At 33.6% G+C, this 19,080-nt stretch overlaps 1 protein-coding gene across 4 annotated transcripts in view; it reads left to right on the top strand.

Annotated features, from left to right (window-relative positions):
* The window catches only part of LOC124409755 (growth factor receptor-bound protein 14-like), a 288,180-nt gene that overhangs the window by 63,199 nt on the left and 205,901 nt on the right, over positions 1–19,080 (top strand). For all 4 annotated transcript variants that reach the window (XM_046887582.1, XM_046887583.1, XM_046887581.1 and 1 more), the window contains 4 exons: positions 8,000–8,130; positions 13,556–13,636; positions 14,157–14,285; positions 17,757–17,813. In XM_046887582.1, the coding sequence (XP_046743538.1) occupies positions 8,000–8,130; positions 13,556–13,636; positions 14,157–14,285; positions 17,757–17,813 (398 nt within the window). The remainder of the gene's footprint in view (positions 1–7,999; positions 8,131–13,555; positions 13,637–14,156; positions 14,286–17,756; positions 17,814–19,080) is intronic.

The raw sequence follows: 19,080 nt of genomic DNA, 5'->3' as shown, positions 1-19,080 counted from the left end.
CCGTGTTTATTGAATCCCACTATATGTATATATATATATATATATACATATATATATAGTATCTCGTGATTCATTCGAGAATTCACAGTCTGTACATTAAATCTCTTTTTTTTTACTTCATTCTTCTCTGTCTCTTTTTTTCTTGCCTTTTTTTTTCCTGCGGACTTATTCGTCAGTCTCCTCTGTCAAATGGTTTTCACGAATTGTGTTCGTTGGAGTGATCAAGCGATGTTGGAAGTTATTTTTACAGCATCCAATTCGAAAAGCTGCTGTACTGACATCCGCGGTTAGCGCGTAATTGTTATAGTAATAGAAACTGATGTTTTTCGTATTCTGTCAGCGAATCAGCGACGAAATCTTGAATTCTAATTCATGTTTCTTACACAAGTGTAATAATTATAGATCATTATATCTATTGTTTAACCAACGATTTCAACGTGTTGTTAAATTGTTGTTGTTGGTGTTGTTGTTGGTGTTGTTGTTGGTGTTGTCGTTGGTGTTGTCGCTGGTGTTGTTGGTGTTGGTGTCGGTGTCGTGAAAGTAATTATAGAAAATGAAAAATAATAGAAGGAGGAACATTGTCGAGTTGTATGCGTGACAGAAGGTGGTCTCAGTTTCGATAACTGAGAGGAAAGAAAGAGAAAGAAAAAAGAACGGAAGAAAGAACTGGACAGGGGGGCGCGAGCGGGAGCTCTTGTAAATCTGTACAGGAACAGCCAGAAATTCTTGCTTGGTTGCATTCCTGCGGAGTGAAAAGTCCACTAAGCACGCTTTTTCACATAACGTGGATCGCACTCGTCTTTCGACAGGACCTTTTATTTCCTTTAAGGTGCATATAAAGACCCGTTGTACACCTCGAAAACGCGGGGATGCAAAACTCCTATACCGCTCGAGCGATCAGAGTGAAACTTGGACAGTTAATGCCTTATTTTGGCAAAAATCGGAGCGTCTTTTTACTTTTTCAAAATTTGGAGAAAAAATTTACAGATTCGTTACCACCCACAGAAATTGACCAAATTTTCACAGTTGCACTGAATTGATCGAACTATCCGGTATGATGCCACTCGGCGGTGATGAAACACACATTTTGAGCCCAGTCCCATGAGATTTGATGGTGAATTGACGAAATGGCAGCTAATCTGGTTTTCGATTACGAAGTACACCGAAATCTCATTTTGGCGACATTTGTTACCGACCTTTTATGCATGCCGATAATTTCTTACCGACATTACGGGCATACATTACCGGCATGCGCGTAATATCGGTAACAAATGTCGCCAAAATGAGATTTCGGTGTTCTTCGTAATCGAAAACCAGATCAGCTGCCATTTCGTCATTTCACCATCAAATCTCATGGGACTGGGCTCAAAATGTGTCTTTCATCACCGCCGAGTGGCATCATACCGGATAGTTCGATCCATTCAGTGCAACTGTGAAAATTTGGCCAATTTTTGTGAGTGGTAACCAATCTATAAAATTTCTTTCAAAATTTTGAAAAAGTAAAAAGACGCTCCACTTTTTGCCAAAACAAGGCATTAACTGGCCAAGTTTCACTCTGATCGCTCGAGCGGTATAGGAGTTTTGCATCCCCGCGTTTTCGAGGTGTACAACGGGTCCTTATATGAACCTTAACGTCAACAAACTTTTTCGCGGGTTGCCATGGTGGAAAATTGCAAATAATTTTTTTCTGAAACACCCTAATACATTAACATAATATATGTATGTATACATAATAGGTGTATGTACTCATGTACACGAGTGTATATGTATGTATGTACATATTCATATACGTATACATGCAGTAGGTACGTATAGGAGGTACGGCGTAGTTTCTACGCTGCAGCCAAGAATCAATACGCAACTTGGCCCAGGTCAGGGATCCTTCTCCCTCCCTATTTTCCCTCCCTTATGTCCCTTCGACCCCTATCCCTATATTCCTATCCCTTTCCCTATTCCTCCTCCCCCTACCCCCTTCTCGCTTTCCAGCCTCTCTAATAACCCCGCCTTCATGTGGCTCGATACGCGATAAAGCGTTGCTTAATTTCATCCCTGTTCCCGCCCCCAACAACCAAATTGACTCTGTAGGCCTGAGAAGTCTGAGAACTTTATTTTACGCAGGGACTTAAATCGGTCTGGATGAAAAGTTTGTTGAATGAATTAAAAACAATTAAAAAAAAATATATATATATATATTTTATATAAATTTTCAGCCATTTTACATTCGCGACATTGATAGTTAATACGAATTAAATAACAACATCCCTACCTGTTATGTGATGGAAACGAATCTGAATGAATTCGAGTAGCTTAAGCCTAAGACGTCAAAGATTTGAAAAAAGGTCTCGTCGTAAGAAAGTTGAAAATAATTAAACTCTAGCACTTTTTTTTTTTTGTTATCGGATACTAATCTTGTTGTTGTTGTTGTTGCTGTCGTTGTTTGTTGGGCTTTTTTTTTATTTATTCTGAAATAATTTTCACGTGTACATTCTTAATGGTTTTTATAGACATTTTTTTGCTGTACGGATTCTATAGAATATTTGGAATATTTCTTTCGATTAAAAAAACAAGACACAAGACAAACAAGACAGCCGGTCGTACCGTATAAATATTCAATTATAGAATTGTAAAATGATACTTGTAACTATATAAAGATGAGAGGTTTTTTTTTTTTTTTTTTTTTTTACCTCATTATGTACCTGCGGTCATCTGACGATACAAAAATCCGTTTTCATTTTAACGATATGACCGTTATGAAAATACCGTCGTCCTAATTACAATATTCAGAACCTAATACTTATACACGTGACATCGTTTATAAGACAATAAATAATTGGCTAGTTAATAATGCAAACCTCGTGTTACGGACCCCCCCCCCAATGTCTCGTTAAATATTTCTATTTCGTTAAATCAGATTACAAGTTTCGAATATTTCAATCAAATATCGCAGTTTACTATGCAGTAAATCTTTTTGAAGACGAAATTGAGAAATAATCTGTAGAAAGTAGTTGAGCTGAAAATGAAGTATATTTCTTCATCTATAAATTGGTAGAATAAAAAGCTTGCATTATATATCTGTTCAAATAAATAAAGGATTTTAGAAACGTAATAAGTTTCCGCCAAGTTTTTTTGTTTTACCGTTAAATAGACAAGCGTATACTATATGTATGTGTATATATATGTATAAATTTTGTAGACTGTCTTCATACCTAGTAGGTATAGGTAGATACGCACGTTGTATAAGTTATTCAAGATGTATAATTATTATATATGTGTAATGTAGGTATACAATTATACATATATCGATATAATACGCTGAAGTGGATAAATAAATTGCAACAATTCTCAGCGTGAAAACACGCGCTTTATTTAACTCGGCAAGACTAATCTATGTATATTAAATGAAGTAGTTCGTTAAAATGTTACGCTAATTACAGCTTGTATGTTAGTTGAGGGGGAGATCAATGCACAAGGATACCCGTAGTTAAAAGTAACATAAATTATAGGAATGAGTTTAAAAAAACTTACTTGCTTAACGGGAAGTTATAAATATATTCAAATACTGTTTTACGACGTCTGCTAACGTAAAAATAAAATCAGAGAGAAAGAGAGAGAGAGAGGATTGGTTTAGAGTGAAGAAATAATATGAAACGTAATTAATCGTGATTCATTGAAATGTAGCGTGAATTCCCACTTATTTCGACGAATTGATTGATTGATCGATTTATCGATTTATCGATATATATATATATATATATATTCGATAAGAAGGGTATACATCGTATGTAATCTTTCGATTTTACCAAACTTACATTCCCTCGATCAATCAAACGCGGACGATACACAATTCCGGTTCAAGAATTTCAGGGAATTTCAAATATCAGTGTCGTTTATTTTTATTAACCGATAGTTGATTGGCGAGGATGAAAATTATTTAATAGAAAAATAACGGAATTTTTTTCACTGCAAATATTACGTGTATACGTATATATATTATGCATTTAAATTGATTCGTTAACAGCGCTCGGCAATTAGGTTGAAAGAATGAGAGAAAGGGGACAAGTAAAACGTAAAAACGGAAGGAGGAAAAAACAAACTGCATAATTAATTCAACCGTAACCCGTTAATCATTTTACTCTACATATATATACGTATTCAGTCGGTTAAGTGAAATTGGCCGATGATCGATGAAGTTCGGGGATTCTCTGCTGCCAACTTATACGCGTGTTACTGCTACAACAAACTTGTACCATTACTCACTATAGAAGTTTTTAACGACGCGTGCAGATGTCCACGAATAATCATAATCATAATCATCATCATCATCATCATCAATTTGTTCGTCCAGCAAATTGTCGACAATTGTGTCCACATCGTGACGTGGAAACTAGAATTGTCCAGAATTTACTATACATATGTCTAGTAAGTCGATGGTATATACGTATATATATATATATATATATATATATATCATACCAATGGATAAACACGTTTCGGTAATAGCTCTGTAACGACGTTCCATCAATCACAGAACTCCTGTCGACACTACTTTCCATTTTGTTTGCTGATCGATTCTAACCCATTACTCTATGGTCTTGTACCTACTTTGTCATAACGAAACATGTACACGTGCCAACAAAATTACAATGCATGGGCAGTTTAGGGATGGCTATCACGGTTCCCATTCCTGCTGGATCAGGGACTCAATTGAATCGACCGACTCCAGGGCACCCATTTCATGAAGTCAATTACGCTACTGGAAACGACGAATGTTTTGGAATGTCTGAAATTTGGTAATATTTTGCGAATCAAAGTCCTCGAAAGTCGTTATCAAATTATGTGCAATAATGATTTTTTCTATGGTATTCCTCGTGAAGTTCATCTTCAAAAACGCGTGGATCCTTGGATCAAACTTGAATCCTGATATTGAATTGTACACAAGTGAGGTGATCTTGGCTCTTTCTAATCTTTGATCCTCTTACTTACGTTCACCAGTTCTTATATTCACACCCACGCACGTACACCACTGACATGCTGTGTGTAGCAGACCATTCATTAACCGCCAACTTCATTGATGCCGGGTCGATGCACTCGTAAAGCTCGTCTGTCCATCCGTCGATACCTGTTCTCATCGACTAAACAACATTCGATAGTAATTAGTGCTCACTCTTAACTAATCGTCTTTCCGACGATTTTCGTTGTTCCGTTTGCACAATCATGGCTGAAGAATATTGTTTCATGTGTTACATATCGCGATGTAACTTGACGATGAAGAAATCCTTTTCCAATGAGACATTTTAATGGACTGACTGGATACATGTGTGGTAGGAATGAGGAGGAAGAATCAGACAAACGAGGTGAAGGAACGAACCTGCTGTGGAGTAACAAATAGCGAAACCCTTCTAACGAATTGATTAGGGATTTCCATTGACTTGTATCTTATAATGTCCTTTCTCTTTACTTGTTTTTGAATTTACACCGGCTTACAACGATTATTATTATAACACTTGGAATGGACCGGTACATGGATTATACATTAGCTTTGATTCATTATCTGCGAATGAGAGTGGAGAAATCGCTTATCATTGATCGATGAGACACGTTCCGAGTATCTTTTTGATAATAATTCTTGGTTTGCTCTTCTGCTTCTTCTTCTTCTTTTTCTTCTCTCCTCTCCTCTTCTCTCAACGGTTCACCGTCCTTTTGTTCCGCCACTGCACAGGACGGATGGACGGCGCCGTATTCTCTCGTTGGTCACGGGTTAGAATGTTATCCTGATGAGTATAGTGTGGCGTTGGGATGTTGAGAACGAATCCAACCATGTTTTACAATGGCTTCTCAAGTCGAGGGTCTCTCACTCCTCTTTCACTCTTCTATTCTTCTCTTCTTGGCTCATCCGCAAACCTTTCCCTACTTCCTCATGATAATTATACCTACGATAAATGGTACTTATTTCTTTTTTTTTTTTTTGTTTGTTTACACACATGTAAATTGTTTCTTTGTTTTTCTTTTTCTTTTTCTTTTTGCTCGCAAAACAGTCAACGTATCAAGCATTCGTGAATTTTACCGTAATCTTGTATTACACACGCATATTATACCTTGTTTTTACTCATCCAAGGTGAATTATTTCCGTCTCAACTTATGTTTTACTTATATATATATATATATATGTATGTATGTATGTATTTACTGTCTCTGATGGCTAACTGACTGCCGTTGAAGACGAGTCTTTATCACTTTAAGGAATTCTACAACGCGGTAAGGATTTATGGTCCAGATTTTGAGAAATCATCGCTTGAGTTATCGTCTCAGTTAAGAAGTGATTAAGTATTTTGATTTCATAGGTAATTCGTTGAGAGACGTGATTCGTTAAGTCGAAATTGCACGATCGAAACTTGAAAATTTTCATTTGTTAATTTCGAGGTTAGATTTTTCTCGACCTTGGCGAGTAGGTGAAACCTAATTAGCTATTTGCGAATAAAAAATGGTGAAATTGTTGGTAAATATTGTATATTGATTCGCAGTTTCTTACAAAGTTGAAAGACTTTTTAAACAACGAACTTTTAACGATCGAAAGTTCAGGTACATAAAATTTAACCATTTTTACACATCGGGACATTGGGATCATTTTGGAAAATTCGTCGGGTAACAATGAAAAGCTTCTCTTGATAGGAATAACGGTATTATATTTTGAGGTTAAGTTATTGTCCTTAAGTTTGTCGGTCAAATCTTTACCAAGATAGGAAAGAAAGAATGAATCAGGGTTCGGAGAAATGATACACACATAGGTGTACTGATACATGCGTCCTACATGTTGATTAATTTGTTTGCACCCGAAGTGCGCAAATTGCAAAACAAGCGTGACGTGGACACCATGCGAGCCAATAACGCAGCAGTATATACCTAACATTAGAAGTCAGTCGTACATGGGCGGCGGTGAAAGGATTAGACATCCTTCACGAGATATTTTCTCTCTATATTTCTCTTTCTCTCTTCGACGTCGTATCGCTGGTCATACATACGTACATATATGTACTTGCTTGATCAACTACGTTTCATGCTTGGTAATTGAAGCCATCGCAGATTTTCGTTCAAGGTGGTCTGATCCGTCATCCGTCACTATAGATATACAATGTATACCTATACCTATACCTATACTTATACTTATACATTAAACATCCCATCTGTGGCTATGATGTGCGAAATTTGGCCTCAATACGCGAATATTGCAGTATTAAAGGAATAGGAATCGATGGGTAATTATCAAGACTTTGCAGTGCTCGTGGATTATGGATTATCCATGATCGGCGTTAGTGATATTACCAATTTGGTAATGAATTTTTCTATTCAACTCCTTTTCGATATTCATTTCTTCTTCAGGACGATGAACAGTAAATTTTGAATTCAAATAACTGTGAAAAGAGCATTAGAAGTGTGCTAATTTTGCAAAACCTTTGCGCACAAACAACTGAATTGTTTCTTTCTTATCCTACCTTTTTTTTTTTTTTTTTTTTTTTTCTTCTTAGTCTTCATTTATTCAATTTTTTCGATTCCCTGCTCACACGGCCAGATCAAGGCAAGGGTATAATAATAACAACAATAATGATAGTAATAATAATAATTATTACAGAAGTAGATACCGGATGTTTACTGTCGATAAACGCAATTGTTATTGATGGAAGTTCATCGTAAACGATTTACTAACGCGCTAACTTTTCGATACGGTAAACACTACGCGTTATATTATCGCGTTCCTATTCATTGAGAGACGCGAGGCTGCTAATCAACGCTAACGAGTTCTTCCTTTGGGAGTGAAACATTTTTCCATGTGCATCAGCAGTTTGTTTTTTGTTTTTTTTAGTTTTTTTTTTTTCTATACTGTGCACATAATTATCACTAAGGAGGAATATTGATACGTAAAAAATGATTTATAGGTTAAAGAGAGAAGTTTTTTGTTTTTTTCTAAATTAGTGTTATATTTTTTTCATTAAATCTGTTTCAGAGAGAAGTTTGGAGGATCACGAGGATGTTCTGAGCATTCATAGAGACATGGAATTCTACGCTCCAAGTCTTGCAAAGCGATTTGTATTCCGGCAGGATTTTAGAAAATACGAATTCTTCCACGAGCCGAAGGTGAGAATGAAAATTGTTTTTCCATCCATTCACGCTTATCTTTTTCGTGCTGAACTAGTACGGTATTTGTCGTACTTTACCGACCGACCGTGTTCCTGTTCTCGAGCTTATTACCGACGCAGCTTGTATCTGCTGTTGGTAAATTGGACTCCGGACGTCGAACTGTTACCTAGAATTCTTCACTTACCTACCGTAGGTATCCTACCGATTAATTGTCGGATGTAGAAATCCACATCCAACCGAACTGTGTGTCGATAATTTCATTATTAATCCATCGAATCAGTCTCGCCTCAACTTTACTGTTTAACTATACCGATTGCGTTCGAGTAGCCAGTGCAGCATATCGACCATTGCAAGAATGAAAAATTGTCAGGCCATAACGTTTCTTCTTTTAGATCAATTAATTTCAGGATCGTTTTTTTATTTTCCTTACTTTTTTCGAGGCGAGTCAGTTTCTCTTTTCATCCTTTGGTGTTCACTTTTTTTTTCTTTTAGTTTTTTTGGTTTGTAAATTATTTAATCGAGGTTTTTTTTTCTTCCTTTTTTTTTTTCTTCCGTTTTTTTTGTAAAATTGAGAAAAATATTTAGTTACTTTGACTTTGGTGAATTGTGTAATTTTGTATGTTCTGTTTTATTCAATTCCAACTCGTTCGATCGTTAAATTTATTGCACAGTAGTTAACGACGATTAACTCTCTTCAGTATATTGCTGATTCGGCATATACATATATTTCTTACGTTTCCTCGAACGTGATGAATTTTCAAACAACCTTTATTACAACAATATACCGGTACGTATCGGGTGCATCCCATAATGCAACAGAGTGAATAACGATGCAGAGAGAATATGATGATGATGATGATGATGATGATGATGATGATACGTAAATTGGAACGAAACACGTTTTGTCTGTATAAAATTTTATGCACGTGGATGTGGTATTATGTCTATACTATAATCCATACATATATTTATACACGTATGTATGTATGTATGTATGTATGTATGTATGTATGTATGTATGTATGTATACATATAGCGACGATAGCATCAGTAATTATAAATCGCTTTACGTTCTTACCGTATATGATATTGGAGCAATATTGAAACCACGCGTTGAGATCGTTCGATGCGATAGGATATGATATGATGGGTATCTCTCTACACCGGGAATATATGATTACCTAGCCGAGGAGTTCATTTCATCGATTTTGAGATTATTAAATGTTGCGTACACGATAGTGGATGATCCGCTATATCCTTCTATGTGTATAACACACAATGTACCTAGACGCATACCAACAAATGCAACACACTTTACATACCAGCAGCGATTCATCCAGCGTTATATATATATATATATATATATATATGTATGTACAGTAGTACCTATATACTGCTCTCTCGATTTCGAATGTAACTGTTCGCTCTCTCTCTCTGCGTATATTATACCCTCGGGCCTCCTCCTCTCCTCCTCGTATCTTTGTCCGCGTGCTTTGTGGTTTTCTATTTACTACAATACACGGCACACATCGATGAAATACAATTCCGAACGTACCATAACCTTCGATTTATCGTTCGGATATTAATCTCACGTTATATGTATTGAAACTGAAACTGCACTCCATTGCACCCGCGTTGCGCTTGCGTTGTTGTCTAATATCATATCGAATTATCGGATGCTTGTGGAAATTGTGTTTAATTATGGATTTTAATTGCTGAGCTTAGAAATTTACATCAAGTTTTATATACTTGTATTAATTCAGTTTGATGATATTCATCCAGAAATATTCACACACAAACGCACACACATTTCTTCGTAAGAAAATTGTGTCTCGAACGATTCTGTAACTACTGTTGATGACTCGTATTTGAAATTCGTATTAAATTTTTACAATTCAATTTGACGTTTTGGATAAATTTCTGTTTTTTTTTCCCATAGCAATGAAATATTTATCAGAGATTTTTAAACATATATGTATATATGTATATTAGGGCGGCGCAAAAAAACCGACTATTTTTTTTTTTTTTTTTTCTGAGTCTCGTGTGACAAAATGTTAGTTTTTGATGTTTTAAGAGCCCACTCCAAAGGACAGTTCAGAAAAAAAAAATTTAAGAGGTCGCTTCACATTTTTTAAAACGTCAGAACGTCCGACGTTTTAAAGAATGTGGAGCGACCTATTAAAATTTTTTTTTTTTAACAGTCCTTTGGAGTGGGCTCTTAAAACATCAAAAACTAACATTTTGTCACATAAGACTCAAGAGAAAAAAAATAGTCGGTTTTTTTGCACCACCCTAATGTATATGTATACAATAGAAGAATGAAATTATCCAGTAAATTTTTTTTCAGTTACTTGTTCAATTGTAATATTGTTGTTCTGGTCAGTGAATCGAGGTGTTGATAACTTTCAATATATATTATGTATATAAATATGGCGTTAAATGCGTTTCCAATCAACCGAATCCCATTAAAGTAAAATCGATCCAGTGATTATATTTGCAGTCCGACCGAAGACACAATTCATTCATTCATTCATTCATTCATTCATTCACCTTATAAGTAAAGTTAGTATACTGCAGGTACTCACGGATGCTTTGTTATTAACAGTGCCCGCATCCGTTGCGAATTAATTACTCACACACCTTCGATTCTCTTCTCTCCACATCTTCTCTCCTTATTCACTCATGCATTATCTACGGCTCTGACAGATCCTAACAGCGATTCGCACCTCATCTCAAATTTCTCCTCTCTACAGTATGGGATATTCCATGCCAGGTCGAACAGCCAGCGATGTTTAATTTTATTGAAATATTTTATTACGACAACATAATAATCATTTAATTACTTACATGTATGCAGGATTTTTTGAGTTTTTAATATCGAAAAATATTTTTAATTTATTCCACCTTTCTTCAAAATCTCTCGAATATTTTTCATCTATATATAAATGTATGTATACAAGTCAATTTTCGATATTTTATTTATTTATTTTATTTTATTGTAAAAACGGAGGAATCTAAATGACAAATGGTTTTGAGTGTCGGTTATAAAGACCGTGATATATTGATTTTAAATAAAACTGTCCACAAGTGAAACAATTCGAGAAAAAAAAAAAAAAAAAAAAAAATGCTGCAAAGAATAGAAACGGTTTCATCGTGAAGTCGATCTATATCTAACTTGATGAATAAATTTTTGTGAAATTTTGTAAAAACGTTTGAAGTAGATATTCGCAACTCGGTAGAATATTCATTTCGTGAGATAATCAAAAATAGAAATAGAATATGCTGCTTTATTTGTCAGTCAGTTAATCAATTATGCAAACGAATCGAATATTGTTGGTGTAAAAAGTTGGTATATTCGGCAGGGAATGGCCCGTATACATCAGCCACATTAACATTCGAGCAGGTAAAACAATGCAGGGTGATTCTCCCGGCGTCCCCCCCCCCCCCCCCCCCCCCCCACCGAGAACTGGACCCAAACCTCGATGAGCTCTAGCTGCGGGTGCACCTCGTGTCATACGAAGAAGAATACCGCCGGTGTCTGCTGCATTTGATAGCTATCAGAAACCTAGCGACCAGCCATTGTTCCTCCTGCCTCTGTGTATGCATACACTATACACTATATATACACTATACACCCTCCCATCCACTTGTCCACATCGTGATTTCATCCCTGCTGGTTCTTCCTCTATAGCACATTGATTTAATCACTCGATCGGAAATTGGAATACATATCTAGAATATAACATGACACAGTGGTTGAGTTGGGGGAAATTCAAACTCGTATTTCGATCGTTAAAAGTTTGGTGGTTAAAATCTTCTCAGGATCTTGATCATCGACGGAAATCGCCGGCGAAATCGTTGATTGACAACGAATTAATATATATATATATATATATCAAAGTGTCGGTATTTAACACGATAGAATTATACGATTTGATACGGAAAAAAAAAAATTGCAAGTAACGATTTTCCTTTGGAAATAATTCGGAGGTCGACACTTCGGTTTTTGTGATTCGCATCCGATTGCTTCAGCCGTCGTCTTGAATTTCAGATCATTATCGAAAAATAATGAATTTGGGAAAAATTTACGAGGACAAAAAAATTTTAGGTCATTTTAATTCCTGATGAAAACTTGAGGCCAAATAACTTTATCTTTTTTTTTTTTTTTTTTTTTTTTTTCTTTACAGAAGCTACCATTTTGTCGAAATTTATTATCTTGCTTATTTCATCGATCGAATTACAAGATAATACATTATATTAAAGAAATATTTTTTTTTTTTTTTTTTTTTTTTTCATTTTATATTATACAGTCCAGAGATATCTCTGCTAAGTGTTAAAATAAATTCTAAGTTGTTACTATACGTGTAGAAATTTTTATTTTCATAAATTAGAAAATGATCTTCTTAAGAAAAATTGTTGAGAAATCGATTTTTTTTCTATTTTTTTCGCTTACTGACTGTATATAATCCCTTAACGAGAAAATCACTGCGTTGAAATATGGAAAAAGAAATGAAAATTTACGATTTTCTAATACTTCGATTTTCTTCGTTTTTCTCGATACCTTACCCTTAACGAGTTTTGATATAATCGTAAATCACAATCATGTAAATCACACTCAAGTATCCTCTTCTTATACGCACCCGCCTCTTGAAAAAGTTTCTATATATATATATATATATATATATATATATATATATACTCTCGTTTTCTCTGATTTTCTCTTAAGTATATGAATTGCCTCGACGCGACGGCGGCTTTTAATTTCAGTAATTGCGAAAAAAACATTCGAGCCATGTGTCTCAGTTTTTCTCTCTGCTTCTCTTCGCGTTTTTTTTTTTTTTTTTTTCTTCTTTGTTCTTCCTCTTCTTATTCTATGTTCGTTTTTGTTGCCCTTGTTTCGCCACGGATACAAGAGACCGGGATAGGCTAGAATCTTGTTTTTACACCAACCCGGCCCTAGGAAGGAATCTATATAGTATATATACACATACATACATACATATATATATATATATATATATATATATATATATATATATATATATATATATATATAAGTAGGCAGTATTTCATACGCTGTTATTTTTTCTTTTTACTCTTCCTCCTTCCGTTCCGGGGGTAGAAAAAAGAAGAAAAAAAGGAAGAAGAACGAACGAAATCCATATACACGTATAATCTTATTTATCATACCGCTACCAGATGTACGATCTATAGATCAACGGGTTATATATTTCCTCCTTTTTTACTCCTCATACCCTACATAATTTTCGATCTATTTCGATTTTTCTTTCTTTCATACGTTCAGAATAATACAATTTGCAATCATACAATTATTAAGTATAACAACAAATGGGTGGTCTTTGTAAGAAATCGATGTAAATTGTAATTTTGCAATTTTCGTTTTTTTTTTTTTGTTTTGCAGCAATTCTTTCCCGAGGATATGGTCGACTTTAACAGTAGCGAATTCGAGGGACCTTTTACGGATAAGCACGTGGCGATGCAGGTGAGTCGCGATAAGCATGGGATTTAATGGCATTTATAAAATGTACAGTTTTGAAAAAATTTTGATTATATAGCTGGGGGAAAAAATTAAGGTAGAAAAACTTGGAAAGTAGAGAAAATATCTACAGTAACTAGATAATTAAAAATGTCACAGTTTAATCACTTCCGAAATTTCCAATCAAACTATATTTTCTAAAACTTATCTCAAATTTTATGATATAATCTGATCAATTTGCGTTGCTCGATTTTGCTCAAATTCATTTTCATCTCATAGTTTGAATACAATAATTTTGTTTCATTAATTTTCACTATCATCTTTAATCGACCAAAACAACACACTGGTGGAGATTTTTTTCAAAATTTGTCTTCTGTTTTTCTCATCTCTTGACTTTCGATTCAGATTCAGATAATTTAAACCTGATACAAAATTTTTTATAATGCAAATTATGAACTTTTTCCGTTACCTAATGTTGTTTTTGTGTTAGTCTGTTTAAACATTATTTTATTTTCTCCTGTTGCAGAACCTGCTCACTACAGTAGGAAAGTGTCCTCCTATATTCAGTTCTGCCTGGATACGAGATCCAGGTAAGAACGTGTGGGCTAAGATTTACATGGTACTTCGTGGCAGTACGCTTTACGCCTCGCCGAAGGTAAGGACGACTTAATTATTTAAACTACGCGCCTGCTCGTTCGCATCGTTTCATCGTACAGCTAATATACAGTTGCTTTTTTTACTCGACGAATCGCCCACGAGAAACTTTTTTCCTTTTACTTTATCCTTTTACTTTATTTATTTTTGTTTTTTCTCTCTCTCTCTCTCTCTCTCTCTCTGTTCTACACCTTTTATTATTACTTTATCATTTTAACCCTCGTCATTTCTCAGACCATTAATTATATGAACATTAAAGGGTAGCAAAAAAAAAAAAAACGATTTTTTTTTTTTTTTTTTTTTTTCTGAGTCTCGTGTGAAAAAATGTTAGTTTTTGATGTTTTAAGAGCCCACTCCAAAGGACAGCTCAAAAAAAAATTTTAACATGTCAAAAATCGTCAAAAAATTAAATTAAAAAAATTATACTTTCACTATTTTGTTTGATTTTTAATTCATGTCGTGGTGTATTGTTATCGATTCTTTCTTACTGAATGAAAGAAAAAAAATTTATGAAATTTTAATATGAATATTAAAAGGTCGCTCGAAAAGATCTAAAGAAATGCACCAAAAAATTGAAAAAAAAATTATGAGCGACCTTTCAAAATTCAGATATTGAACTGAAACTTTCTGAAATTTTTTATTGTCTATAAAATTATACCGTAACGAGAAAAAAAAAATCGATTTTTGACGATTTCCGACGTTTTAAAGAATGTGGAGCGACGTATTAAAATTTTTTTTTTTTGAACTGTCATTTGGAGTGGGCTCTTAAAACATCAAAAACTAACATTTTGTCACAGGAGACTAAAAAAAAAAAAAATATTGTTGGTTTTTTTGCGCCACCCTAACATATATATATATATATATATATATATACATGTATATGTGTGAGAAAAGACAAAGACAAAATGAGAAAGAACGTAAAAGAAAGATAGAAATGAAAAAACGAAAACGAAAAATACATGAGCATGTTAAACGATTTTCAAAAAAGCTTCTCGTTTGAGTTTGATTAGCCTCATTTGGTCGTTGTTATCGAGAACTTCTTCACGGTGAAAAGAGAATAGAGAATGATTGAGAAAAGAAAAAAAAATCTGAGAACACTTAGAAAGAAACACGTCGTCGTTTTGAACTTTTCAAAAAAAGGAAAAACAAGGTGAAAGGGAAAACAGGAAACGGGATGTATATAAAAATTGTCTTTGAAGCAACTTAAGGAATTGAGAAAAGAAGGGGGGGGGAAAAAACATTATTAAGCAAAATTTCATACTGGATGAAAATAATCTTGAAATTTGAAAATAATGGTGGAAATCGTAATTTGAAAATTATGATGAAATTCACGAAGCACATTCAATATTTCTTGTATAATATGTACACAGCAACTTCTTTTTTTTGTCTGCTTTCGTAACTATTTTCATTTCCTATTTCCTATTTTCTGTTTCATGTCGTTTTCATCATATTGATTCGTCTCCGCTTGCACGGCAGACGATTCAGTTTTTTTTTTTTTTTTTTTTTTGTTAAAATTGTATAAATATTTCCGTTCGCGACGTTTTTTTCTTTCATTCTTATTTTATATATATTCCTCTTACCAAAATGTCACCTTTATAGGACAGTCGAAAGCACGCTTTTGTATTTTGAACTTTGCGATATTGGATATCGATTGAAATTTTTTTCCTCTTCTTTTCTTCGTTTTATTTGATTTTGTTTCCTATTATTGAAACGAAAATACGCAACAAAAAACCGAGGAACGAGAAAAACGTGATAGAAAATGGAAAAACTTTACCGAGTACAATAAAGTATAATAAAACAGATTAACAAGTTTGAGAACATTTATATTCTATTCGCATTCGGATTGTATTTGCCGTATTTATCTAATAAAAATTCTATAGTTATTAATTCCTGTTGCACTAGAAACTTTAATGTCGATCATATATATATGTATCAAAATTTCACTAATATCGATATATTATTATACATATTGAAATCTGTTGTTGCAAATAATTTTTTCCTGTATTATTATATATAAAATTTCATTCATCCTCCTCCGGAGAAAAATAGCGTAAAGGCAGCTACACGAAAAAGCAAAGAAAAATATGAAAATTTAGGAAATGAAATGAAGCGAATGAATGGAAAGAAGGGGTAAAAGTAGGAGGTTAGAAAAATAGATAAAGAGTGAGAACAGATCGACGATTAAGGCGTAACCGGTTGTGGATAATGTGAAGTTACGTAAGAGATAATAAGAGGAGTGAGGAGTGAGGAGGGAGGAGGACAACATTGGCAACATTGGTAACATTGGCAGGAAGGCAACACAACCGATATTGGCTTTCTATGTACGTAGAGTTGAATAGACGGTGTTAGAAGTTGCAAAAATTTATTATAATGATTGGCAGAAAACATCGTTTAGGCAGATCCGCATATATCTTTATTCGTGTAATTTGTATCGTAATGGATGGATAGAGGTATAAGTGTTGCCTTACGGCCAGATGTTGCCAATTAATTGTAAGTACGCTGCAACATGTACGTGGATATACATATATATCATACGTATATATGCACGATGCGCGTGTATAATATATTGTACGTATAATGCACGCATGAAATGTAGTTGACGGAGATTTTAAAACTCGTTCCATACCAGAGATAGTTTATAGTAAAAGAAACTCAACGTCGAGGGAGAAAAGTTAAACGAGAGAGAAAATAAATATGAGATACGTGTTTACAGTTTTTTTTTTTTTTGTTTTTGAAGATCGATACATATTAATTGAGTTTACATATTTTTCCCCAACAATTAACGATTGTTTTTTTTTTCATCTAATTTTTTTTTTTTTAGCAGTTTTTTTTTTTTGGTGCTTAAAAAACTTGGGATCCGATTCTAGTCTTTTTTCTGTCTCTTTTCTTTCCCCTCTCTCTATTTTTCTGTCTTTCTTCCACTTTTTGATCTCCTTATTATCTTTCGCCGGACAACGACCTTTCGATTTCGTTGACGATTTCTTCACCATCATCATCATTATCATTATCATTATTATTATTATTATTATTATTATCATCGCCGAATAGAAAATGTCAGATATAATTATATTCAATGTGGCTTTGAAAGAGAATATTGGATCGGTGAAAGGTGCAACAGAGCAGACAGTCAATAATAATAAATGATGTGTGTTTATTTTTGTTTTTTCTTTCCTTCCTTCTTCTTTTTTTTTTTTCTTTGTTACATTATATATAATTATTTTATTCTCCGCCGTCTCTCTGTTGCTGTAAAAAAAAAAAAAAAAAAAAAAAAAAAAATATCGCGGAAGAGTTAATAATTATATGCAACACCAGCAGCAGCCTCTGGTCATGCAGGTTTCAATACTTTTAACTCGTATTTCATTTTTACCACTTCGATATATTGTTTTATTATACCTATACTCCTATATGAAACTTGCCGACTATTTTTTATTTTCACTTTTAATTTCTCATTTTTATATTCATTTTTGCGCAGGTGCATTTAGTCAGCCGTGTGATACGACAGTGGCGACATTCAGAGACTTCGGCAGGGGTAAGTCGATTCATATTCCTTCACCTTGTTCTATTCAATGTTTAAAGGATGACTTCACGCTACGATTCGTTAATCATCGTTTATCGATACCATTATTTTATTAATATTGATAATATATCTCTTTGTGTGAATCATGATGCTCGTAAAACATCAGGTTTTAGGTCGTTCGTGTCGATACGAGTTTATACCTAAGTTTATTGATACGTACTTACATCAGGTTGAATTATAAAAGGAGAGAGAAATAACAGGTGAAGTAAGAAAAAAAAAAATTAAATTAATTCACTTGCTTATTATAGTCCTCATCTTTCAATTTATAATCTTGGCTATCTTACTTCGTTTCAAGCTTTGACTTTTATTACGCATATATATATATATATATAGTTTATTGACACGACGATTTTCTCTACGTGCAATCGTTTAACTGCAGTATCGATTGATTTATACCACCGCGATCAGGATCATTATTTTATTAAAATAATGGTGAAAAAAAAATATATATATATTTGGCAAAAAATATTACTCGTAGATATAGAACGGTGCGATATACATACATGGGTACACATATATATATATATATATATATATATATATATATATACTATATATGCAAGTTTGTAAAATAAAATTAATCATTTCCATTAGTTTTAGCATTTAGTTTCTTTTTTCGTTTCTAATCATCGCGTCAACATGTAGAGCCTTGCTTTTTTTTATTTCGCCTAGTTTTTAGTTTTTAGTTTTTTTTTTTTTTTTTTTTTGCCATATACTTTTCACTCATTCCAAATCGAATTCAAATTCGATCAACGTCTCAGGCGTGTTCTTCATTTTTCAAGCTTTCATTTTACAAATATTATCGTGTGTTTCTAATCAGAGGTTTGTTTGTTTTTTTTTTTTTTTTTTTTCATTTTTTGTTCTCTGTTTGTTCAATTTACACGACGATCAGTTGACAGTTTTTAAATTTTAATACCGTCGCTACACGATCGCGCATCCAAAGTTTTGCACGAAACACTTTGATTCTTTTACTTCTTCTATTTATTTCTTCTTTTTTTTTTGTTTTTTTTTTTTGTTTTTGGTTTTAATAACGCCTCCGGGGTACCGGTATTATTATTTAGGCAAAAGATTTGATATTCCCGTCACGTTCGGTTGATTACATGTGTATACTTAATATAATTATATATATACGTATACGTATAACCGAACTTTGAATGTTTTTACTTTTTTTTTTGTTTTTTTTTTTCCTTTCACATACAATTTAAATTTTCTACTTCTC

This window comes from Diprion similis, chromosome 8 (genome assembly GCF_021155765.1).
Source record: "Diprion similis isolate iyDipSimi1 chromosome 8, iyDipSimi1.1, whole genome shotgun sequence".
NCBI classification, from domain to species: Eukaryota; Metazoa; Arthropoda; class Insecta; order Hymenoptera; family Diprionidae; genus Diprion; species Diprion similis.
The sequence above is the reverse complement of the archived record's forward strand: the minus strand, read 5'-3'. Positions and strand labels throughout refer to the sequence as shown.